Here is a 26,303-nt window from a genome sequence, read left to right as displayed (position 1 = left end):
CCCCCCCCCCCCCCCGCCCATGCTTTCAGATGTGTTTTTGTTCTGTCTTAATCCCGGACACCTTGGGGAGCCAGGGGAGCCGAGTTTCCCACTGTGGGCCTGGGGGAGAAGGAGGAGTACCAAGAGTGGATATGTTTAGGGCTGATGAAAACCTGGGAAGAGCTGGTACAACCTGAGGCTTCCTTGGGAGGTTGTCTCCAAGTCAGAGTAAATACACAGCCCTCTGCTAACAGACCATGACTTGGCAGCGCGTTCACGGTTTCCCTCTCCAGATGTTGCCCATCTTCGCACGCAGCACCCCCCCCCCCCCAACCATTCGGCAAACTAAAGCAGGGGAACAGTTATCGATTGATTTGTTAACGACTTGACACTATCAGCCTGCTTTTTCCTTTTGCTATTTGCCTATGAATAATGAATACCTAAGTGGTCTAGAGCCTGATATTTACTTAGTGAGCCAGTGATAAAAGTTAAATAGATGCAGGTTGATTTCATGTGGGAGGTCCCTGGGGACTGTCTGGAGAGCAGGGTTGGCATGAATTAATGCACTCCTGTTCGATTTGCATTTTTTATGAAACTGAAATTATTCTCCTCAGATGATCACATAAACTTGGCCGTATGTTGGTAAGGTACTCTATATGGTCTATAATTTTAAATTATAAGGAAAAAAATTCCTTAGAATTTACTGAAGAATCCTAAGCGGTAACACGTTCTTGATCTACTGAGTATGGAGCTTAAGTTGGAAAATTATATGTTGTTTCCAATGCCAGTCATCTTTCTTCTCTTTAGATGGTATTTATAGAAAAACTTGTAAGGGTTTGCAGTTTGGTTTCATAAATAAGGAGAAGGAAATAGCATGACAGATCTCAATATATTCAACTATTCAGTAATTCAACAAATACGTATTGAAGGGTCCTGCATGTTAGGCTTTCTGCTAGTCTGTGGGGGTGCAACTTACTTATGTTTTTCATAGACTAAGGTTTTCCACTAAATTGGCTTTTGGGTACAGTAGTATCCAACAGCTTCCAACCCAAAGAGGCTTAGGGTTTAATTGTATCTTTAAATATTAATGAGTATAATTTCTAAATGAAACAAAACTTCCAAGTTTACCTTTGTTGGAATCAGCTGAATTAATCATTTTTTTCTTGAAAAAGAAATAAAATTAAAGGCATTGCCCTCCTCAATAAGAATATGAATATTTTCTGTTTTTTAATTTCCAAATCCATCTGTAAAACTTCCTGGGTTTTTTGGGTTTTTTTTTTAAGGCCTAATGTTTCTTTTGACAGTTGTTGAGGAAGGTAACTGAAATGGACTCATTGACTCGCCATTTTCATGCATTTTACTCCTAGGCCATTTACCCCCAAATCAGGTTTCTTTCTTTCTTTCTTTTTTTTTACTTAAAAAAAAAAAAAAAAAAGGATTATTTATTTATTTATTTGACAGACAGAGATCACAAGTAGGCAGAGAGGCCAGCAGAGAGGAGGAAGCAGGCTCCCTGCTGAGCAGAGAGCCCCATCCCAGGACCCTGGGATCATGACCTGAGCTGAAGGCAGAGGCTTTAGCCCACTGAGCCACGTAGGCACCCCCCTCCCAGTTGGTTTCAATTCATCTATCTGATCTGGCTTTATAACTTGAAGTCATATTCCCCTGAGTATGGTGCTCACTAGTTAAGGATTTGAAATGCCTGACGATTATGGATCACTGATTTGAAAGAAGCAGGACAATAGTGGGTGTTTCCTGCTAGTTATCAGAAGAGCTCTATCCATATCTTTGTCCTCAGTTAAGTACCTGTCAGGTGGGTGGGAGTCCAAGACCCAGGGACTCCTGAAGACACTGAAGAACTTTCAGGCTGGTCAGCTAATGTTTGCCCGGCAGCTGAATAGTCCCTTTGTTTGTTTGTTTTAAAGGTTTTATGTATTTGAGAGAGAGGGCATGAGTGGGAGAGCAAGGGCCAGGGAGGGGAGGAGCAGAGGGAAAGGGAGAAGCAGATTCCCTGCTGTGAGCAGGGAGGCCAGCCTGGGGTTCTGCCCCAGGACCCTGAGATCATGACCCCAGCTGAAGGCACATGCCCAACTGTCTGAGTACCCAGGCATCCCCAGCTGAACAGCCCTGAGAGCAGATACTACAAACATATAAGAAAACATAACAGCATTAACTCTTTTATGGAACCAAGTTTTCATCTAAGCAACTGATATTGGTCCTAGTACTTCCTCTTTTTTGTCTTTTATTTTTATTATTTTTTTAAAAAATTCAAATTAGTTAATATATAATGTGTATTATTAGCTTCAGAGTAGAGTTTAGACTGCATCAGTTGCATGTAACACCCAGGGCTCATCATATCAGGTGCCCTTCTTAATGCCCATCCCCCAGTTACCCCATAAACCACTCACTTCCCCTCCCACGACCCTCAGTTTGTTCCCTATAGTCAAGAGTCTCTTATGGTTTGCCTCTCTCTCTGTTTTTATGTTATTTTATTTTTCCTTCCCTTCCCCTCTCTTCATCTGCTTTTCTCTTAAATATGTCTTTTAAATTAAATGTAGTCATATGCCTCTCTCTTTTATTAGAAATTAGGACATAACTATGATAGTCTACCTTGGTTTTATTGAAGCTGTTGTATCAGTTTTAAAAATGCATTTTCCTTTATTTGAGGAATATAGCAACTTTGAGACATAACAGCTCCCTGAGATTCTAAGGAGTTTCCTTGCTTTGCTCGTTGATGGGAATCTGGACACTGAGGTGCTCCATGCCCTTGGCACGCTTTAGAATCTGAACAAGCCACCTGGTAGCAGAATCCACAGCTGACTTCCAGAGTCCCATAGGTGTGTGGACTTTGGTCATCAAAGGCACTTTGGAATATTTAGTGTTAAAATCTTATAGCTTTACAAATATATGATTTAGCTCACTTTTCCTACCTTTCATTTTAAAGTGCGTGGGGGTTCTTTTATGAATATCGTGATTAATTTCATATGGTGGATTTGCTTATTTGTTTCCAGTTCCTTAAGATTTCTTTCTATTATACATATTTTAACCATTTGAAAAGTAAATCAGAATTACAGAAGTACTTTCTGGTTGTGATTATCTGGGCTTGTTCTCCGTGTGCAAAATTGTGTTTGATCATCAAATAGTGTTTATTTACAACTACCCCACGTTCATGCTTCTGTTTCGTAGTATTGATCTGAGGCTTTTTAAATGCATTGGAGGAAATGGTGGCAAGCATTTCTCATTGCATCTCTTATTAAATGTCTGAAAGTTGCTGTATCTTACTGTTTAACCACCATAGGTTAACCTGAAATGGGGACGGGAGTATTATCTCATTCCCATTTGGTCTTGTGACTCTGTAAACCATCACTCCCTTCCTTTATAACAGTATCCATTGGGGTTGACTTGAACTCCCAAGGGCCAGTGGTGCTCAGTTATAGACAAGACATTCTTTAAAAAAAAAAAAAAAAAAGACATTTTGACTACGAGGCTACAAGACTTGCTTCTACTCTCTATTAATACTTTGTTGTCAAACTCATTGCAAAATTAACTTCGATTTTGCATGCTGCAAACCTCGAGCCTCCTAGAGCTTTTGAGTCTAATGGGAAGCCAGAGCAAGGGGAGGCTGGAGGTGGGAACAAGTGCGGAAAGGCTGTTCTCTCCTACCTGCTTGATTTCAATGATGACTGCCTCTTTCTCTGGAGAAAGTATGGTCCAGACTGCCAGTCTGATTTCTGCAGTATCCCACTGATACTCTTATGAGTAGCTTCTTGTTTGGACAGAGTGGACTTACAGTTCTTTAGTGTCTATCACGGAGTTTAGACTTCAGTGTTCATCTGTATGGCAGAGAAACCTTGGAACCCAGAATTGGAAAAGTATATTGGCCTGTCCAACTCATTTCAGGCAGCAGCAGGATAGGAACCCAAATTCTCCATCCTTGAATTTGAGTGCATGTTTTCACAGCCTCCTCAGACTCCAAATATAGGCAAGAAAGAATCTCATTCTCCACACCCAACCCCCACCCCCACCCCCATCACCACTAGCACCACATCAAGACAGTATAGGATTAGAGCACAGTCTTTGAAGTCAGCCCCAGATTCAAGTACTGATTCTTGCCATTTTTAGCCCTATGGGCATGTTATCTTAAGTAGGCTGAGCCTCAATTTCCTCATCTGTATAATGGGAAAAATAATACCCTCTTTACAAAATTGTTTTTTGGTTTTCTTTTTAAGATTTTACTTATTTATTTGACAGAGAGACAGTGAGAGAGAGAACACAAGCAGGGTAAGTGGGAGAGGGAGAAGCAGACTTCCCACTGAGCAGGGAGCCCAACACAGGGCTGACCCCAGGACCCTGGGATCATGACCTAGGCTGAAGGCAGAGGCTTAACGACTAAGCCACCCAGGCGAGGGTTGAATTGAATTGTGTGTGTGTCAAAGACTTATCCTAGAGCTGGGCACACAGTTCACTACCATGTTCTAGGTTGGCCTATATGCTTCTCTCCTCCCTCCCTCCCTTACAGACCCAGAATGGGTCTTTGATAAATAGTGGCTTCCCAGTAATGATTTCCTGAGAAAGCTCCTAGGCGTGGAGAATGGATTTGCTAGAAATTCTCTTGTGTGGCCGCAGTTTGCATCTGTTTCCATCTGTAGGCAGGGCCCCTTGGCTCACTCTTGGAGTACGACCTCAAACGTTTGCTCTAGGTTTGGACTTGCCTTTGCCTCTCTTCACATTGTCTGCAGTATATGACTACAATAACTTGAGTGCGTTATTTAGAATCAGACATTTCACAACGATGTCTTTCATTATGAAACTGTGTCTCTCTATCTGTATCCTTTCTCTTTTGCATAATGCTGTACACATCATTTTTCTGCACAGTGACCTTCTGGAGATTTCCAATTTTCTCTTCCCGTGGCAGCTACCCCTTCATGTGTGGAGTGTTCTTTCATCGATTTCCCTTTGTATTAGGAGATCCGAACCTCCTTGGTGTGGTGATAGTTACGCAGGCCTTTGTCTCGTTTAATAAGATCACTTGGTTGAACACTTGGCTTGAGCCTCTCATCCCAGGGCTGTTTGAAATGCTGCCTGCACACATGTGGAAACTCTATGTATTTCATCTCCATGATTGCAGGAGACAATTTTATGCAACGTTAAGTTCCTTATTCTACTTCCTGTTACAGGGGTGTGTGTGTGTGTGTGTGTGGTTTGAGGTAACGTTTGTTTCTTATGCCGTGCTTACTTTCTTTCTTCAGAAAGGCAAATTGTGTTTCTAAAAAAGCATTCGAATAAAATGTGGAGAGGAAAGATGATGAAGTAAATTTCTATTAGGCGGGGGTGACACAGGACCAAAAAAAAAAAATCAGACTTGACTGGTCTTCCTGTTAATTTAGTTTAAATGTCATGTTGTCATGTGTGTTTAGTGCGTCAGGTAATTTTCCCATTGCTGCAAACTGCCCTTTGAGGCATACAAGATAGAGGAATGCTTGTAAAATGAATGACAGCAATTATTATTCAAATGAGGGGGGTACCAACCCGGGGAAGCACAGCTTGGAGGCTTGTTACCGCATGAGATTTAACTGGATTGTATATTTGTGAAGATTTCTAAATTTTAACATAAGGCAACAGCAAAGCTCCCTCGGAGGAGAAAAATGGTACTTACAAATTCCAGTTACAAGCTTAGCGAGCCCACTGGTGCGCATTTCTTCACAATAGAGGGCATTTATTAACGTTTGGGTTCTGGGATGTGCCCTCAGGGGCTTTTCCACCACATCAGTATTCATGAGCACTGTCAGAAAATAGCAGTCACCTGCCTCTATGAGCGAATTATCTTCTTGGAAGATGCAGAATTTACTGTTCTCTAAAATGGAGGGTCCAACGTCTATGTGCCTTTGCAGAAGGGAAAATAAACATCAGTTTAAGACTGAATGACAGCTGTTTTGATCAGTTTGCTGTGTTTTCATTTTTGGATTTTTAGATGTGTGTGTGTGTGTGTGTGTGTCTGTGTGTCTGTGTGTCTGTGTGTGTTGAAGAGGTCCATCAGATAGGCACTGTTGGATTATGAAGAACCTCTGAGTTCATCATGTCTAGTCTTTTATAGACCCTTTTCCTTTTCCTTTTAAAAAAAAAATGTGGCTCACCTAATAGGTCCATTTTGGAAATGGTATAGCTCTGCCTGGGAATATCTTTGTGAAGCCAAATGTCCCGAAACTGTCCCACGAGTTTCAAAGCTCTCACCTGACCTTACCTTCTAGGTGCTATCAGCTTTCCTCTCTTCTGCCCTCCCACGGTTAAGATTCTCTTCCTGCTCTTTTACCCCCTGTCGTCCCAGCATGTTGCTTTAGGGGGTTTGTGTCGAGGATCTGACCACCAGGCGGGGCACAGGGATTTCCCTGAGATGTCAGACCAGCAGTGAAGCCTGTCTGGGGCGGGCAGGGCTGCCAGGCTTTGAGTCCATTCGGAAGGCCTGGGTTCTGCAGGTAACCCCAAGGTTTCAAGATGTGAGGCGCCCATCAAGGCACATGCCTTCTTCATGCTCTGTCTCCTCAGTTCTGTGGGGAGATGCCTGCCTTGACCGACTCCCGTGGATGTTGTGAGATCCAAATGACCAAATGCCTGGGAAAGATTGAACCAGCAATAACATACCTGGTTCCTCTCGTGTGATCCAGGACCCACATTTCATTCAATTTTCTAATAATTGGATCTCTTACCCCATTTAGTGACAGTCTTAAAGAATTAACCACTGGGGATTACAAACATTTTATTAAAGTTTTACCCTACCAAAGAGGATATGAACACAAAATAAGGTTATTCACAATCATTTAAAATCTTCTTGGTCAGTTACTCATCTGTGTTATAAGAGCCGTTCTCTCAGGATTTACTTGGTGGCACGTAATCCTTGCCTCAGCACTAAACAAGCCCAGCCTATTAGGAACAGTTGGTATAGTTTTTAAAACCAGGTGTTTTAAGTATAAAAATAGTGCTGTATTTTTGCTTGAGGGAAGAGAGTTCATGTCTTTTTACTCAATCCCAAGATGTCAGTCGTTACTTCTTGGAGTGGTTACCCCTGAGTACTCCTGTCTCTTGTTTGCTGCTTCTCATCTGTGGTGGGTGGGGAAGCAGGACAACAGAGCTACTCATAAATCAGGTAAAGTGACGTAAATAGTTCCTGAGCTGCTTGTGCGGCATTTTCTGTGAGAAGAGTGTGTGGGCTTTCTAGCACCTTCCTCAGCTTTGGACACCACTTGTTTGTGTTCTAGTTGTCTGCTCTTGCGTTGTGTGATAAGCAGTCTCTGTATAAATGAGGCTTTTCTGGCTCAGAGGCTGGTGTGTTTCTAGGAGGCCTAAATGCCCCTCAGATGTGGTATAACAAAGTCATGGAAGTTGAATGGGATTAATGTCCAGAGTGTATGTACCTTGGTCATTTTTCAGGGTAAGATTGAGGTCCATAGACTTCTGGGCGACCTTCACAGCTCATACTCACTGAATTGAGCTATGTCAGGACTAGATTCAGAAGGGCTCTTTCTGGTAGCCTCTGCCAAAGCTTAGGCCTTTAGAAGACTCAGTAGAGACCCATAAGTGAAGCGTAAAAGACTCGAAGTTCTCAAGGCTAGTTACCTTCCTTTTGAAATAGGAGCCCTTTCTGTCCAACTCACAGCTGGGAAGGAGAGACGGAGTTTTCTTTCAGGCCCTTCCCATCAGTATCCTACAAGCAGAGAAACCTCCAAACTGAGGTCCCTAAACACAGCACGCTGCATACGTCTCTCTGATGGGGGGCACCTGTCCAGGTCTCAGTGGGGAGGCAAGATCCCAGCTGTCACCATGCCCCCTGGCCGTCCTGGTTACTCTCATGGCTTTGCTTAAAAATGTGGCCATCTCTCTGTACAAGTCGAGGAAGCAGTCATGCCATATACCGATTGGTAGTAACTAGCATTTACCTATCGGTAATTAACTACACCAAGTGGCTTTACTACCACTTGCTGAGTACCTGCTAGGTCCCTGGAAATTCTAGACACGTCGTGTAACTCTCCTTTGGATTTCCTCCTGCTGCTGTGAGGGAGGTGTTACAAATCACATGAAATACATGCCGTGCACTTGACACGGTGGGTGCCCGGGCTCCCTGTGCTGTCTCTGGAAGATGCGCCCCGTGGTGGCATGATCTCCGTCACTCTTGTCCACTAGGATAGTGCTCAGCCCGTAGTAGCTGCCCCATAGATATTTGTTGGATGGATCATAAAAATTGTTAGAGGTGGGGCGCCTGAGTGGCTCAGTGTAACCCACTGCCTCTGCCTTCAGTTCAGGTCATGATCTCAGGGTCCTGGGATGGAGCCTCACATCGGGGCTCTCTGCTCAGCAGGGAGCCTGCCTCCCCCTCTCTCTCTGAATTGCTCAGCAGGGAGCCTGCCTCTCCCGCTCTCTCTGAAATGCCTCTCTTCCTACTTGTAATTTCTGTCTGTACAAGTCAAATAAATAAATAAATAAATAAATAAATAAAATCTTTTTAAAAATTAAAAAAAAAATTGTTAGAGGTCCCCATTTTTATACCTGAGCAAACTAAAGCGCAGAGAGGGTGAGTTGTTGAGCTACAGCGGGAAGGCAGTGGCTGGGGCAGGGTCGGATCCTGGACCCGGCTGGCTCCAGCGCCAAGCCTGTGCTCCTAACCCTCCTACTGCCCACCCTAAGGGGAAAGGATGGTTCTAGTAGGCAGTGGTAAATGCCTGGCAAGTGTCCGAGATGGGAGAGCCCTTGGGTATGTGCTATTTGTGAACTGGCTGGTGCTGGGGAGACTGCCTTGCCCTTGGAAACAGGAGCCAGGTTGCCCCAGCGCCTAAAGCCCATGCTCAGACTTTGGGCCAGCAGCAGGTCTTGGCCCTCTTCCTCCTGCAGGCTCCTTAGTCATTTGTCCCTTTCAGTCTCTCTCTTTTTTTTTTTTTTTTTTAAAGATTTTATTTATTTATTTGACAGAGAGAGAGATCACAAGTAGGCAGAGAGTCAGGCAGAGAGAGGAGGAAGCAGGCTCTCCGCTGAGCAGAGAGCCGGATGCGGGGCTCGATCCCAGGACACTGAGATCATGACCTGAGCCGAAGGCAGCGGTTTAATCCACTGAGCCACCCAGGCGCCCCTCCCTTTCAGTCTCTTAACCTTCCGTTGACTGCTGCACCCTGGCTCTCTAGCGGATGCCCTGCCTCCCTTGATGGATTGCCTTTTTTTTTTTTTTTTTTTTTTTTTTAAGTGGGAGAGGAGGAGGGCAGGGGCAGAGGGAGAAGGAGGAAGAGACTTCCAAACAGACCATCCTCTGAGCACAGAGCCTTACACGGGGCTCGATCTCACGACCCTGAGATCCTGACCTGAGCTGAAACCGAGAGTCGGATGCCCAACCCACTGAGCCACCCAGGCCACCCCCTGCCTTGACAGATTTCTGCTCTGTCTCCACAGAGTATGCTGCTTTCTAGTCTATACTGGCTAAAGGAACATGATTTTTAGAAAGTAATTGTAAGTGATGAAAATGGATGTGGTAGAAAAAGCACGTATACTTGGGGAGAATGTAGTAAATTGCAAGCATATACAATTTTATGACATAGGAACCTCGATGGACTTCTCTCCCTTGCATCGATTTGCATGGATAAGACACGCTTTCCTTTCTCCACTGTTTAGGTAACTGACGAGGTTTCCTGCTTTTCCCAGTATAATTTGGCAGTGTCACTGCCACCTATATTGCAACTTCTAGGCAGTATTTTATAATGATGTCCAAAGAGACCCATAGCAGCACAAATACCACATCGACTGACTTCTGTATAAATATACTGGCTTCTGTATAAATAGGTGCCCCGTTATCAAACGAGAAGGAATACCATCTTTCCCTTCTGCCCCATGGTGAGGTCACATAAATTTAAGTTACAGAAGAATACACTTGGCCGTAAAGAAAATCATTTTACCCCTTCAGCCATAGCAATATCCCAATTCTGAGTAATCCATCCTTCTATCAAGGTAATTGTGTGTTTAAAAATTCAAGAAAATGCTTCCCAAGGTTCTTTTATTCTTTGTGTTTGCTATTGATTTCTTTTTGTTTATAGAATCACAGGGGCCTTGGGCGATAAATATTATATACCTGCCTCAGGCAAGACTATACTCAAGTCATCCTGAAACGGTTGCTCATTCTCCTCTAGAATGTCTGAAGAGATGAAAGCATCCTGGGGGCATTATTACAATGGATCATTTACTTGGGGAGTTTTTCCTAAAATCTCACCTAACCTCTTTCTCTTGTGGTCTTGTACAGAAAAATAAAAGGAGTTGAGTTCAAAACACATCTTTTCCTGAGTTTATAAAGAGGGTTTTGCTCTATAGCTTTCCCCCTCAGGGTTGAATAAATATTGATGTTGACGTAAGTGTTTATGATGCTGGGTGTCAGAAATGATCAGCCCACTTTGCCTTCAGTGCTTTACAGAAATGAAGAAAAGGGGACAAAAGCAAGTTATGACTCACTTCGAGGCTGTCAGGATGCTACCTAATGGTTCTGGTACCTTGGAGATGGATTTACTTCCTTAAGGCTGTGGAAACTATTTTGAATTTCTTTTTTGCTGTTTATTTTTAGGTACATTTTGACCAATTTAAAGAAGCATTAATACTGATCTTGTCTAGAACTCTGTCAAATGAAGAGCACTTTCAAGAACCAGGTAAGGGCACTCACTCACTTTTCTTTTCTACATTCCCTTTTAAAAATTGTCCAGGGAAGAATTCAGGGACCTTGAAGCATGTCTATGAAAGCTTGGTGTCTGCCTTTTACATATGGAACAGTTATTTTCAGTGACTTGTCTTCTGATATTATCCTAAAAGCCTTGCAGCTGTTGAACACTAAAATGAGGCTTCCCTACCACAACAGTGTTTTATGGAAGAAATAATTGGATTGTTCCTAGGCAATATGTCAGATGGAGCGCCTGTAACTCATTCCCGGAATGAGCTGAGTGAAGGCGGACCGTACCTCCTTCATCCTACTTCCTGTGTTCATGGAAGGATCTGAGTTGGGGGAGGGGGTAGGGATTTTGCCTGAAAGAAGAGTCATCAATCTAAAGATAATCTTATTTAGTCCTAGTAGGTGGATAACTCTCTGCTATAGACATTATCGCATTATATCATAATTGATAATATCTGTCTCCAGCAGTAGTTCTTGTGGGCCATGTTGTTCATTTTCGTATTTTCAGTGTCTAGGAGAATGCTTCACACATAGTAAATATTCAACGAATGTTAAAAAATAAAGAACTTAACATTACACTTCACTGATTTTTTTTTGAAAGCACCATAGATTATAAGACATCATTATTTTATGTATCTCTGTAAAGAAACGTCTTTTGCCAGTTATATTAGTAAAACACCATTGATTGTAAGACTTATCCTAAAGTCAGTGTTCAAATGTGTGTGGGGGAGGGTGTGTGTGTGTGTGTGTGTGTGTGTCTGTCATAGGATCAGTGAAATATGATGAATATTTATTTATTTATTTATTTATTAAAAGATTTTATTCATCCATTTGACAGACAGAGATCACAAGTGGGCAGAGAGGCAGGCAGAGAGAGAGGGAAGCAGGCTCCCTGCTGAGCAGAGAGCCCGACGCGGGGCTCGATCCCAGGACCCTGAGACCATGACCTGAGCCGAAGGCAGAGGCTTTAACCCACTGAGCCACCGAGGCGCCCCTATGATGAATATTTAAAGGAAAGTCTGAACAGGGTTGAAATCTGTATTATAATACAGTCCAGTTTTATCAAATCATTGGTTGTCGGATTTAGGCTAGGGGTTGGCTATAAGGAGCATGAGGGGATTTTTGGGGTGATGAAACTTTCATATCTTGATGGTGGTGGTAGTTAGAGATACTATGAGTTTTTCCAATCCATTGAATTGTGTGCTGAAAGTGAAATGCTGTGTGAATTACACCTCTATAAACCTGCTTTTATTTTTATTTATTTCTTTTAAAGATTTTTTATTTATTCATTTTTTTATTTGAGAGAGAAAGATCACAAGCAGGCAGAGAGGCAGGCAGAGAGAGAGGGGGAAAACAGGCTCCCCGCTGAGCAGAGAGCCCGATGCAGGGCTCCATCTCAGGACCCTGAGATCATGACCCAAGAGGAAGGCAGAGGCTTAACCCCCTGAGCCACCCAGGCGCCCCTATAAACCTGCTTTTAGAAAAGATAACATAAAAATATAATCCAGTTTATGAGATTGAGGAGAACTCATTAACATTTTGTCACTAGAAGGACTCATTCAATGTGACCTATTTATTTATTTATTTTTTTAAAGATTTTTTTTTTTTTTTTTATTTATTTGTCAGAGAGAGAGGGAGAGAGAGCAAGCACAGGCAGACAGAATGGCAGGCAGAGGCAGAGGGAGAAGCAGGCTCCCCGCCAAGCAAGGAGCCCGATGTGGGACTCGATCCCAGGACACTGGGATCATGACCTGAGCCGAAGGCAGCTGCCTAACCAACTGAGCCACCCAGGCGTCCCTCAATGTGACCTATTTAGATAAAACACTTTCATTTCTTCACTGGTGATCTAGTTCTTCACTTTACCTTCTAGAATGGTTAAGATTTGTGTCATATGTATGAACATTGCGTTTAGCAGTGTTTTGGACCCCAGACTGAAGTTCCCCTTTCTGCCTATCGTCACCACCTCTAAGAAGGTTATCATCAACTCTGAGGCTTGCCAGTGCTCTCTAGAAGCCTGCAGTGAGCCTGTGGGGGAGGTTATTGCCTTCTGGAGATTTTCCAGACCACTAATAGAATTTCTGTAGATAACCACTGCTGGAACATGGGCTTCTGTTCTCAGGAGGTCTCACATTTTGTTGGTATTTTTACTTATTTAAGGTCGTCTTTCATCTTGATAACAATAGGGCAAGATCCTAGGGACCTGAGTAGAGCTATGGTGACATCTCCACGTTTTAGTTCATGAGAGCCTCTGTAACCTCAGAATCCAGTTTGCTGCTCTTCTGTGTTGATCCTGTGCCTTTATGTGGGTTTGGAATGGGCAGTCCTGCCAGCAGTCCACATGATCTCTGTGCTACCCTTTCCTCAAAACCTGTATGGTCACCTGCCAGGAAAAGGTCATACTAAATGTGCCAGTTTATGGTGACCCCAGATGTGAAGAGTACCTCCTAGAGCTGCTCGGTGTTGGGATCTAAATAATAGGATGGCGAAGGTAGGCAAAGGCTGGCTGAGCTTGGTCATAGCCGGGAAGTAACATTTACAAATCTGGCTCCGGATGGTGGGCTTGGAGATATGGGTCTGCCCCACTGCTGTGCAGATCAAGACCATAATTTGGACAAGTCTTCCAGGAGAACACACAGAAGGGGTTTTATCATGTTGCTGTGTGCTCCATCCTTTGGGGAGGATGCAGCAGACCTTCAGGAGAGAGCCGTCCCAAATCAGCAGGATAAAGCAGCCGAGCACCTCTCAAAAGCATTTTGTACAGCATTTGTGCTCCTCCCCCCCTCCCCCCCTGCAATGCCTGGCCTGCAGGATCAAAGCTAGGATTGAGCCAGCGCCTTAAAGAGTGTTTGATCTCCTCAGAGCCAGTGAGTCAGCCTTGCCTCCCACACTCCCCGCTTTGTGCCCGGGCATCTCTGCTTTTTCTGTCCCTGGCCCATCTCACTCTAGCCCCTCCAGTTGTTCCTGGGGATCACGCAGTCTGTTCCACTGCAGCATCCTCCCACCCACTCGAAAATGTGATTCAGCCCCCACAGGCTGACTGGCTTGGCAGGCAAGTGACAGAGAAAGAAGGTTCAGGACTCAAATGCCATATCAGGAGTCCACCTGAGGTCACCCCCTTCTTCCTCTGTATGAAGATGGCTGTCCCTTAAATCCTAGGCCATATCCCTGTAGGGCTGGAGAGAATGCTGGCATTTTCCCCATGGGCCCACCGAGGCCTGAAGTGACACGTGGCTTCATCAAAGTCTCACAGATAGTGGCAGAGGGGGTTGCTGCCGCCGTGTCACTGGGGTGGCTCCTCTTCTCGAGGAAGCTCTGGTTTAAGAATGTCAACCCCCAGATGGATGAGCTGGGGGCAGACCCACCCCTCAGTCTGTGCAGCCCAGCCCCAAGGATTCTGACAATTGGCCCGAGTCAGCAGAAAGGACTGAAAAGAGCAAGTTTCACCTGATCATTAGTGACAGGAATGCCTGTGTCTGCAGCATTCTTTGGCTTTTTAGCACTTAATTCATCTTGTACCATAAGGGTCAGACCTGTGGTATTTTTGTCTTGTCTTTTGAAATCAATGGACCAACTAGACTTTGAGAGCAAAGACTGCCCTTCAACCGCAGAAGGTGACTGAAAAAACAGGGCCGCAGTGCACAGCCTTTGAAACGGACTGGGTCACAAATGGATATTTTGTAACACCTGAGATTTTTATCTGTTAAAAATGCCAGATGCAGTACCAGAGTATAATACAGAAAGCCCAGCTTGATATGGTGGAAAGGCTCTCGAGCCAGGAGTTACAAAATACCAGCTCTGCCCCTCTAACTGGGTGGCCTTCTACGTCACCACCTCTGTGGTCTTCAGTCACCTCAAATGTGAAAGAGGTTGTACTGGAAGATACTTAAAATTTGTTCAGCTCCAGGATTCAGTCATGTCACTCTGAATATCTAAATGACCTCTAAATTCGTGAAAATGGCTAGCTTTGTGTTTCTGTCAGATTCTACCCAACATAAACTGACACTGTGAAGTCCTGCTTGCTAAGGACAAATGCCTAGTGGACCTCATGCTTTCACGTTCCTCTAATAAAAGACAGTTATATATAAATTAAACAAAAACAAAGCTCTATTAGAATTTGAGAGGATGGGTGCCTGGATGGCTCAGTCAGTGAAGTGTCTGAGTCTTGGTTTCTGCTCAGGTCCTGATCTCAGGGTGGTGAGATCAAACCCCATGTCAGGCTCTGGGCTGGGCATGGAGCCTGCCTAAGATTTTTTCTCTCCTTCTCTCTGCCTCTTCTCTCTTTCTCTCCCTCTAAAGAAAGAAAGAAGAAAAAAAGAATTTGAGAGGAGATGGAATTAAGTCATTATTTCATAGACTTGGGTTCTGCCATTTATAATTTCTCTGAGGTACAATTTCTTTATTTTTAAAGTTAGTGTGATGATTTTTCATACTAGATGATTTTCAGCATCTGTTTTACTCTGATAATTTATGATTCTAAGACTCTTAGAGAAGAGCTTTTCCCCTAAAAACAACAACAAAATGAAAAATGCTGATATTGAGATAGGGACAGAAAAATGGATTGGGGATGTAGGGAATTATTTGCAGATTCCTAATTGATTAACACCAATGACTAATTCTTTCATATCTACATGCACAATTTAATTTTTAAACTATTTTCCCAGAATAAGAGAGGGACAAAAGCTTAATTATTGGTTATTTGTTCAATTTGCTCTGGCTTTGGATTATAGGATTTTTGTAATGGAAATGCCGGCATGGGCTCTACGCTGTATAGTATTAACATACCGTCTGGGTCTGTTCTCCAGAGATTTTATCCTTGTTTGATGCATCTTGCATTAGATTTCTGTTCAGTAGTAGATGTTAGCATAGAAAGGAAGATGTTAGCAAAGAAAGAAAGCCCTTTCTTTCCCCAATATGCTTAGTGTAAAAATCTTCCCTTTGTTTACCTGGGGAGGGAAAGCTCAGATCTGCAAAAGCCAAATCATGAAGAAAATAAGACTATGCGTGGTTTTGGTATAGCTGACTCTTTGATTTTTTTAGATAATATTCCTAATTCCAGGGGCTGCCCTAGTTTAATTATTTTTTCTTATATCTTGAAGAAGCTATAACAATAAACAGATACCTTTTCATTCACTCACCAAGTTTGCACTGAAGCAGGTCTTATGGCCAGGCATCGGGCTGGAGGTGGTGTTTGCCACTGTATTCAGAGGTGCTGGGCCAGGCACCAAAGTCTGGCCAAGGGCCCTGTTTTTAGGAAATGAACACACAAATGGCCCAAGAGTTGAGTTCTGTTGTGCTCTGTCTGGTTGATTCAAATAAGTAAGAACTTGGTTCCTTGTTCCCATGTTGTCTATGAAGACCAGAACAATGGGGACCAGAACATTTTTCCAAAAGTTAAAGGAAAAATAAAATCACCACCACTACCATCAAAAAAGGAGTGAGGAGTCACTTCCTAAGGTCAGGGGGAGTTGGAAACACTGCTGGTCACATAAAATGATAGGACCTTCTTGGAATTATGTGAAACAATGAATGGACACCAGAAACTATAAAAATGCCTTTGGCTAATCAGTGCAGCTTGCAGATTTTATGCTATGGAAATATTTATGGACTTGTACAAAGATGTGTGTTTAAGGATAGTCATTTGAAATAGTGGGAAAATATATATCAAGCATGAATATTTGATAATGTATAGTTAGACAAATTGTGATGTGTCTGTAATCAAAGAATAAATAGCAATTCAAATGTGCCAGAGAAGAATGCTTGTGATAATTTTACTAAGAATGTTTGCTATGATGATCTTGCATGTGCTTTATTTTCACTAAGGGCAGGAAGGCATTTTTTTAAAAAACTACATATGTTGTGCAAAAAACCCAAAATACTGCTTTGAACAAAACCATGGACTCAGGAGTTGTGCCAGTGTTATAAGTTTGTGTCTGCTCCAGAGTTGGAGAAGGCTTCCAAAGCAGGGACATGGAGAGGAGAGTTAGGGAGTCTTAGCATCCCTCCCATATCAGGTAATGGGGAAAGAGGTGACAAGAAAGAGAAAATTCAGGCAAGAATGACACGGAGGGGACTCCAGTTTCTGAGATGACAGACTGGATCACGTTATGTGTTTGACGCTAATCGTACCCATTGCAAAAAAAAAAAAAAAAAAAAAAAAAAAAATGAGGTTAAGGAAGTTTGCTGCAGGTTTGGGGGCCGTGGAGTCTCTGACTTTGCTTCCCAGGCTCGGCCCACTGGCTCCAGGCCACTGTTGGCCCCACAGAAGTCGGCTGGGGGGGAGGGACCCCATGGGGTGTGTCTCGAGCTTCTGGAGCACGAGCTGCAAGACAGAGCAGCAACCTTGTCCCACTGAGCTCCTGTAGGTTTCCTTTCCAGATAAGTAGGCTAAGCCTTCATGACATTAAGTACTCCTGATCTTTACAAGGACTGAGGGTTCCGGTCCAGGTCTGTTTGAATCAAAGCCCAAGCTCTTTCCATGAAGCTCTGCTGCCCTAGAAAGCATCACAGCCCAGCTGGGTTGGTAATTCTACCAGGTAAAATGCTTTTAGGAAAAGAGGACCGTGATCGTTACAAAGTCAGGCGCTGTCAACAGTGTGGGTGGCACTGAATTCATAGAAGAAAAGGTTCCATGAGAGTTGGGCCAAGCAGTGACTTGAGAGAAGTACATCGTGAGTTGAACCTGGAACCATGGGGAAGAGTCACTTAAGTGAATGTGAATTCTCTGCCTCTTCCCCCAAAATGGCTCAGGCTGCATGGCCTTCCAACAGGGATCCAGCAGGCAGACACCCCAAGAGAAGGATGGGGAAACAGTCCTGTCATCGTTAGCGACTCAAAGTGGTTTTCTGTGGATCTGCAAGGGCTTTAGGGCTCCACAGAGCAGCTAGTCAGACCACTCAGTCCTGTTGCCGGCACACCCTTCCACCGTCCTGGGCACCCTGGGGAGGTGCAGACCTTCACCGCAGAGCTTTCCTCCCAGGCAGGGTTAATCAGAGGCCCCCCTCCTCCATTAACTTTGTGTCCCGAAGCACTTGTGCTCCAGCAAGAACCATCAATGCAGACTGGTGGCGACCATTCCTGAAATTCTGTCACCACATTCACTGAAAGCCCCGGATGAGCCCCTGCGTCTTGTGTGCGGATTCCTGGAGAGAGGGGTAGCTGCGGAGCGGGGTGCTGGCAGCTAGGGAGCAGCTGCCCTGGAAAGGGCCGTATGTACACACAGGTGTGGGGGGACAACCCTGCTGGCTGGTGACCTCCCGCGGAGGCAGAGAGCACTCGGGGAGGCGGAAGGAACGTCCGAAGGCTTCCCCAACATCTTTATGTTGTTCATTCCCTCTTGGACTCTCTTCTCCCCTTCCCTCCTGGGGACATTCCCCTCCTCACCCCTTTCTTCTTTCTACCACTCCAGCACACTTCTGCCCTCCTCCTTGGACCCCCGCTACACTTTGCCCTGACTTCTGATCCCCGCCCCATCTGTTCCTCTTGCTTCCCACCCTCCATAGGCCTCTAGGTCCCTGCCCATCTCCTCCTCCCCTCCCCTCACCCTCTCCCCACTTGTGTCCGTCCATGTCTCTCTCTCCCTCCCTCTTTCTGCCCCCACCCCCGTCTTGGTCTCCCTTTAATTCTTTCTCTTCTCTCTCTCTTACTTAGGGTCAGGTATGGGGTTGCACTCTGTGTTATGTGCGTGTAAGGGTGTTCACAAGGAGGTGGGGATGGGCCACGGGTGTGGGTGGTGCTCATTTGCTGCCTGATTGCCCTCGCCCACGGAAGCTTCTTGGGGCCCCTTGTCCTGAGGGTCGAATGTGCTTCGTCTTGGACTCCTTATTTTTAAATGAGTTTCAGGAATCCCATGAGCTCAGCAGAAATGTAATACAGGGGGCCCCAGACTGCTGTCACTTCTTGCTGAGGGACTTTGGCTTTGGAAGGGGCTGCTGTCCCCGGGAACTATTGTCCCAGGCTAACTGAATGGGGCAGGAAGGGAAGGAGAAAACAAGGGTCCATACAAGCATTTAAAAATAAGAATATCAGCACTAAAAAGAGCTTTCTCTTTCATCCTGGAAATATCCTGAGGTCAGTTTTGGGAACAGGGAGGTTTAAATCAAAAAGTGATAAAATATCCATCTTATCCCTCAAAAGATACAGTACTTTGCCTGTGAACTACCACTTGGATCCTCATTGTTTTGCTCTTTGGACATTGGGAGGGCAGAGCTTCCAAGTGGAGACCTCCATCCCTTAGTCTGCAGTCAGTTCAAGGAGGAGGGGTGGACAGTCCCTCCTTAATGCTCAGCTAGAGCTTGAGGCAGGGAAGGCAGTTGAGAGGGGTGGGTGGGTGAGTGTCCGTGGTTTTCCCTGCCTGCAGCTGGCTTGTCCCCTGAGTGGTCATTCTCACTGACTCTGCATTTCAGTTTTCCTTTTATTGTAAGTGCAAGACATGTGGCTACAAGTCATACACATGCGTGCTGGTTCATCCTGATTCTGGAAGGTGGACATTACCACAAGTCTGGAGTTCCTCTCCTTGGGACAGATGAAATATGGAGTAAAGAATGCGGTGTCTAGCATCCAGATTTTGTTTCCTTGCTGAGGCTGGGAGAAATGGTATTTCTTTAGTCTTTGGAACTCCCCGTTTAGATCTTCCTCCCCTCCAACTGCTCTGTAGAGACTGTTGGTTGGTTCTGTGTTTCTCTAGCAGTCTTTAGGGAAGTGAATCAGGATTTCTCTATTCCTTACTCATAACCAAGTGTTTGGTTTATAGCATAAAACCCAGATCATCTAAACTAAGTCACATAGGACTGCTTCAAAGCCACCTTATTAGGACTGTGCATTTCACAATAAATTCTCCAAGGATGGGGTCTAAGACTCCTCTAGGCAGTCTGGGCTTGTCCTCTTTCCTTCAAAGACCATTTTTACTTTTCTCAACTAGGAGAAACAGAAAACTGAAAGAAGCAAAAGTGACTCTGAAGCTTGGCAGTCCAGGCAGAGTCATAAATAAGTGTTCAAGGAAATAGACGCTGAAAGTTTGGCGGTCCTTTACATATTGTTTGTTTCACTGGCATTTCATAGCCCTCCTTGGAGCATGTGATTGGAGCAGTCACTTACACTTATGTTAAAGAAAACTGTTTGACGTAAACGATTTCATTTCTAAATGAATCAAGCTACACCCTATTATCTGGCATAGATAAACTTGTTCCATGATGGAACTTTGAAATGTGTGTCTTCCAGCTGGATGCACTCATAAAGGACAGAAACTTTGCCCCCAGGCTGCAGTTGTGTGAGTCTCTCTTGGGCATGGTATGGATGGGGTAAAGCATTCTTTAATTTAGGGGTACAAGAGTGTCTTAACGTTCATTTGGTGGGCTGCTGCCGTGGCCTTCTAAAGGTCTGGTTGAGATTGGTCAAGAAAATCATAGTTTTCAAATGTTTAACACACAAATGACTGTTGTCCATGAATGTTCTCTCCGGATGTCCTTACTTTTGCTCTCTCTTCGCTACTTAGCGTGTAAGTACAGTGATGCTCAGGCTTGAAATAGAGATGTGAGCATGTAAGTCAGAGAAGTAACTGTTGATAATTGGTTCAATTAGTCTTTATTGGTCACAGAGATGGTTTTGGAAATTCGCTATCAGGTCACATGAACACCCCGTTCTTCCTCTCTGTGGGCTGATATCTTTAGTATCCCCAAAGAGTATACAGTTTCATAGAGTTCTCTAGAAATTGACTTTGTGATGTAGTTACATTCTGTTAAAGATGCTAACTTAAATTTTGCTTAAAATTACTTACAATAATAAAATATGAAATAAATTAAAAAAAAATTCTTGGCAGTGCTAAAATAGATAAAATAAACCCAAACCTCACAGGGTTCCTAATGGCTCGCAATCCATTACCTTCTGTCCCTTATCCAAATCCACCAGCTGCTCCCCACATAACTGGGGAGTCATTTTCCCCACAGGTGGGTTCTGAAATAAATCCCAGGAGTTGTTTTAAGCGGGTCAGTCCCCTGTCCCACCAGTCTTTACCTCTGTAAAAGCACAAAACGCAGCGAGAGCTCCTCTGTCACTCCCATCCTGAGACCACCAACCTTGTCACGTTGGGGACATGTCACGTTCCCGTTTCTGACATCCTGAGTTTTTCTTTTCATCTTTTTCGACTCCCCCCGGTTCCCCCCCTCACCCCCCCAGCGTCACGAATGGTGTATCTTGTCTGCCAGGAAAATTTAAGAATGTGTACTAAATTAAGGATGGTTCTGCATTGCCTCTTGTCTGACCAGCATCTGTGGGGGTCAGCTGCCAACACGTAGCTCGGGTATCTGGGCCGCTCCTGAATGCACGCAGGCTGACCCACTCTCTCCTGATGAAAGGTACCTTCAAGCATGCATATGATTTTTCAATATAAATTGCATCTGCTTAAAGCCTCTCTGTGAGAGAATCGCTCCCAAATGAGATGACTTGGCTGGGACTTTTAAGAAGCTGGATATAAATATCGCTGGAAATTATAGAGCGAGCATAAATACTTCACTCTGAGCTCTGCTGAGCATTTTCAGGATGCTTCTGACCACATCTCTGAAATCTGAGCTGATACCAGAGGAAGGAGGGGGGGAGCGGGAGGTTCAGGTCAGGGCAGAGTTGGCCAGATGGGATCACCCGGCCTCCCAGGGAAAGGACAACATAATGGCTAACCCCGAACATGGTTTCCGCAATAGTCAAGGTAGGGTTTCACTCTTCTAGTCCTTCTCTAATCAGCCACGCCCCAGTTTTGATGACGGGTGTCCGCAGCTCATCTGAACATCTGCGTGTCTGAGTTCAGACACATCTTGTGAAGACTGCCCTGTTCAAACAGAAAATTATGTTCTCTAGAGAGACCCAGTGCTTTTATGGATGATAAGAACTGCAATCAAAGCTTTGCCAATCTTTAGTACTTTAATAGAATATCTTATTCTCCTAATTCTGTGCAAGGTGCTAAAAAAAATCTATCTAAGATGACATTGGCATAGAGTGAAGTATTTATTCTACTGCTTTAAAGCTACCCATTGTAGAGAAAGGTTAGCATGTGGTGGCGGCGGTGGCGGGTGACGGTGGTGGGTGATGGTGGTGACTGTTGCACCTGAGACACATTACATCAGAATGCTGAGGTCCTCCTTTAAGGTCAAGAATGACTCTCCCCTTAATGCACGCTCCTTTTTATTTTGTACAACACTGAAGTTCATGAAGAGGAGAAAAAAACATCATCTACTGTTTGCCTTTCTACAGTTTTGCATTGACTATTTTATTTTATTCCCTAGGATTTAAATTTTATAATGAGATCTCAGTGCCAGGTTTCATGTAAGCGATGAGCTGTCATTGATTTATTAGGAGCCACTGTGTCAGTTTCTTTGTTCTGTCATCCCACTTGTCTGATGGATCTGAAGGTGGGATGGGTAACAAAGGAGTCACTGAGGTACAGGAGGGGTGTGTGAATACTAACGGTGCTGATGTGGCGTTTGGTTTAGCATTATTCTCCAAGACTTCCTCCGACACGCCTCTGTTGCCCTGTCCCTTTTCCCCTCTCTACAAGACACCAGCTTCGTCAAAAGAAGAGTAGATAGGACATCTGACTTTATCCCATTCTTAGTCCTGTCCTTCCCGGGGGAACCCTTCCTTGCCGGCATTGCATCTCTCCTGTTGGAAGCAGGGATGTGCTCGGGGTGCTGTCAGTCACTCAGAATTAGAAGCCGTGCTCTGCATCTGACCTGATGGCTCAGATCCGCCCACGGCCAGCACAACTGGCCAACAGCGGTGGTTTATTTTGGGGCTAGTATAAGAGGCTGCGTCTGACAGCTGTGACTGTCAGCCACGGGCTGAGTCTGTCATGTAATGTGGCCTCAACTCTTGTCTCCTCGCCTAGACTGCTCACTAGAAGCTCAGCCCAAATATGTTAAAGGTGGCAAGCGTTACGGACGAAGGTCCTTACCTGAGTTTCAAGAATCCGTGGAAGAGTTTGCAGAGATCGAGCCCCTGGATGGAGAAGCTCGGCCCTCACATACCCCTGCTGGGGACCGCAACGAGGTAAGGAGTTGGACAGGTGCACCCTCCCCGGCCAGCGGTGGGGACATCCCCACCCACTCCCACAGCGGTGGTGTGGGGACAGGTGAACCGGGTGGGGGGGTCATGGCCTCTGTCTGTTACCAACCACTGGCTAATCTTATTACTTGCCTTTGGGATATATATGGCCGATTTGTCTATCGTTTGAACGTTCTTGTCTCTGTTTCTTCTGGAGAGCTGACATTTCTGTGCCAGCCTTATGTTTATGTTTTAAAATTCAATGACTTTCACGTTATCTGGGGTCTGCCACTTTCAGCCCTGCTTGGGGATATGTCTCTCCTCACGGCACTGCCATTTTTAGTTGTGTAAAAAGCTGCCCCATTTGCCCTCCAGCCCCGGCACCCTGCAGTCCATAAACCAGCGTCCGTGGCAGGTGTGAGAGGAAGGCGGTGTGCGTGGGCATCCTGAGAGCCACGCCTTATCTTTCGTAGCAGCAGATGGCAGCTTTCAGACTTGGTTCTTGTGGCCTCGGCCGTCGCCACAGCTCTCCTTCTTGGGTGAGGAGTGCCCGGGCCCGCCTGGTCCTCCAGCAGCCCGATCTGCCTGCTTTGCTCATCTCCCTGCTTTTCCTTATGCACGTCACCGTCATCTACCCCCAAAGGGGAAGCAGTAGCATTTTCTTTATTCTTTCCTTACGGCTCATTTACCAGCATGCCATTTATAGAATGTGGTCGAGAAGGCCGTGCTGAGCAAGCTCTAAATATTTCTTGCAAATCCCAGCTCCAACTGGGGATGCAAATATTTCAGATGTTAACGTAAGCTGGGGAAGAGACAGAGTGCCTCAACTTTCTCAAAGCGGTCTGTCCATTAGGGGTTGCTGGACGTGGGCGTGCACATGCGTATGCTCATTGCTGTCTGACGCCCATGTTCAGCTCCTTAAAGCCCGCAGGAGGCTTGCTCCACTAGCATCCCCAGCAGCCAGACCTCTAGCATCTTTTGCCTTGCAGAATGCCCACAAACCCTGAGGTAACTGAAAAGAGCGCAGGCAATGAGCAGAAATGAAGCCAGCCACAGTACTGTAATCTAGAAGACACAGGACTGGTCTGCCGATCCCAAGAGGTGGCCACCATGGTTTTAAACATAAGGAATGCCTGGGGACACCTGGGTGGCTCAGTCAGTTAAATGTCTGCCTTTGGCTCAGGTCGTGATCCCAGGGTGCTGGGATCGAGTCCCACATCAGGCACCTTGCTCAGAGGGGAGCCTGCTTCTCCCTCTGCCTCTCTCTGCTGCTAGTGCTTACTCTCTTGCTCACTCTTTCTCTCAAATAAATAAAATCTTTAGAGAAAAAAAAAAGATAAGGAATACTTATCCTCACACCAGAAGTGAAGAAACAGTGTCAGACATGTGAGTGAGACAAGAGGAAGAAAAGCAGACAGAGAAAGATAGACCCCCAAAATGGTATAAGAGTGTCATGGGGGAGAGGTGACAGCTGAAGACAGAAAAGGCCATGAGAAGTGAAGAAGAGAACACTGCCTGGGATATCACAGCACGGGGCTAGTCGGTCTGGAGCAGAGGCTACTTCCCTTCTTGGGTTCAATTTTAAACCCTTTTTGGGTCCCTGTGAGGATTTAGATTGGGCTCTTTCCCCAGCAAAACACATGCACAAAAATTTGGCATATCCAATTTCAGAGATGCAAGTGGTTTTCCTACTTGAGTTATTGCTGTGTCCATAATGTTTATGTTGCTGTCGGGAAGGGTACCATTTTATTCCATAAAGTCTGTATCATAGCCCTAAGTACTGTGGAATGTATCTGAGACACTTCTCTATGGGGAAGACGTGGTTAAAATCTGTCTCAACACTTTAGGGGGTAAGCTTTCATTATGTGGAACACACTTTTAAGGCTAGTATCTCTTGTCTCCCGACAACTTTCAGTACCCAAGGCATTATTATTTGGTGGTAAGGAATGAAATGATTACTAATTTTTCGATAAGGTGATTTCTAGTTACTACCTGGGGGTACCCAGGGAGTTCTTGGACGAGCTGATTTTGTTGCTGGCAGCTTATTTCTTACATCCTTGCTTTATCTTCCAACTTCCAGTGAGACTTACTGTTTAAAAGTGAGACTTTTGGGGGTGCCTGGGCAGCTCAGTGGGTTAAGCCTCTGCCTTCGGCTCAGGTCATGATCCCAGGGTCCTGGGATCAAGCCCTGCATTGGGCTCTCTGCTCAGCGGGGAGCCTGCTTCCTCCTCTCTGCCTGCCTCTCTGCCTACTTGTGATCTCTCTCTGTGTCAAATAAATAAAAAGTAAAATCTTAAAAAAAAAAAAGTGAGACTTTGGGCTCATGTATACATAATGGTAAGAGTTGAGGCCTAGTTTGGGCAAAATCTTAGTAAAAGGGTACATTGGGAGAACCATTTCACACCCCCCCCACCACGCCAGATACTTCTTCTCCCCTTAGTCTTCCAGGACCTCGTAGATGAGACCTTCTGACACTGTAGATAGATGCTTTAGTACTCAGCGAGCCCTCTCCATGGAACAGCAGATGGAGGCCCCAAAGGGTCTGTTCTCTCCATGTTTGTTTTCCCAGAGGACCCCTACTGACCTGACTTGGCCATTCCATTGTATCCCGCCCCCCAAAAGCCTTACGGGAGCATTGGATCACTCCCTTTTACCATTTTTTAAATTGCTGAAGGTGGACCCAAGCCAAAGTTCATCCAGATGCTTTCTTGCCTAAAAATGAATTTTTTATTTTTTTGTGAGCTGAATTGAGCCTCTCAGTTCTCAAAGGGATTCCTCACTTTAAGAGCTGCACGAGTGACATGTTTGGAGTTCCTCTTGGCAACTCTTGTCCCAGCCACCGCCGTCCGTCACCCTTGCTTCCTTCACGGATACGTATAGTCCAGTGACGTCGTTTCCTCAGGATATCGGTCCTACGGCACACTGTCCTTTCAGGATAGCGTTTCTGTTTTCTGGCCGGTTTACACAGGAGCCTCGGAGATCTAGGGCCACTCGTGGGCCAACAGAGCTTCATGCTCTGGGTGGCTCAAGCTTGTCCTGGAAGTGCCCTTGTGTCTTTGGGAGTGCCTGCTCATCCTCCTTATGCTAGAGTGGCCCCAACGCAGGAACTGTGGGAAGAAGAACATTCTTAATAACCTGTAGGGTTTGTTTATTCTTAACTTAGAAGCAGTTGAGAATCTGTCAGGAGTTCTTCACTCTTCCATTGGCTTCTTTTTTCCCTTTGGAAAAGGAGGGCCTTTTGTCTCCTGCCCTTGGGTGTTAAAAATTTATTTCTTGGGTGTGTTTGTTACCAGTGGTTCATACTTCATCTCGGTGTCGCTTGGCAGTCCTGAAGGAGGGAGCGGGGGTGGGGAAGCTGTCTCCTAACGTGAATAATTCACAAGGGGTTGTCAGACGGGGAGCTGGAGATGGGCCTTCTTGGTTTCGATTGTGGGTTTCCTTCGACGCCTGGGACCTGGCTCAGGAAAGGTGAGAACGCTAGCTTGCCGTCAGACTGCTGTCTCTGCCGTCCCTGCTGCTCTCAGACACGCCTGATTTTCTCTAAAGTGACTTGAGAGTTTTTTTTTTAAAGATTTTATTTATTTATTTGACAGAGAGATCACAAGTAGGGAGA

At 45.1% G+C, this 26,303-nt stretch overlaps 1 protein-coding gene across 7 annotated transcripts in view; it reads left to right on the top strand.

Moving 5' to 3' along the window:
- LOC111158704 (ninein) overlaps positions 1–26,303 on the top strand; it is a 94,534-nt gene that overhangs the window by 10,451 nt on the left and 57,780 nt on the right. For all 7 annotated transcript variants that reach the window (XM_022520970.1, XM_022520935.1, XM_022520944.1 and 4 more), the window contains exons 4-5: positions 10,565–10,646; positions 22,536–22,696. In XM_022520970.1, the coding sequence (XP_022376678.1) occupies positions 10,565–10,646; positions 22,536–22,696 (243 nt within the window). The remainder of the gene's footprint in view (positions 1–10,564; positions 10,647–22,535; positions 22,697–26,303) is intronic.

This window comes from Enhydra lutris, unplaced genomic scaffold (genome assembly GCF_002288905.1).
Source record: "Enhydra lutris kenyoni isolate GAN:26980312 unplaced genomic scaffold, ASM228890v2 scaffoldscaffold4, whole genome shotgun sequence".
Lineage (NCBI taxonomy): Eukaryota > Metazoa > Chordata > Mammalia > Carnivora > Mustelidae > Enhydra > Enhydra lutris.
This window is presented reverse-complemented; position numbering and strand designations above follow the sequence as displayed.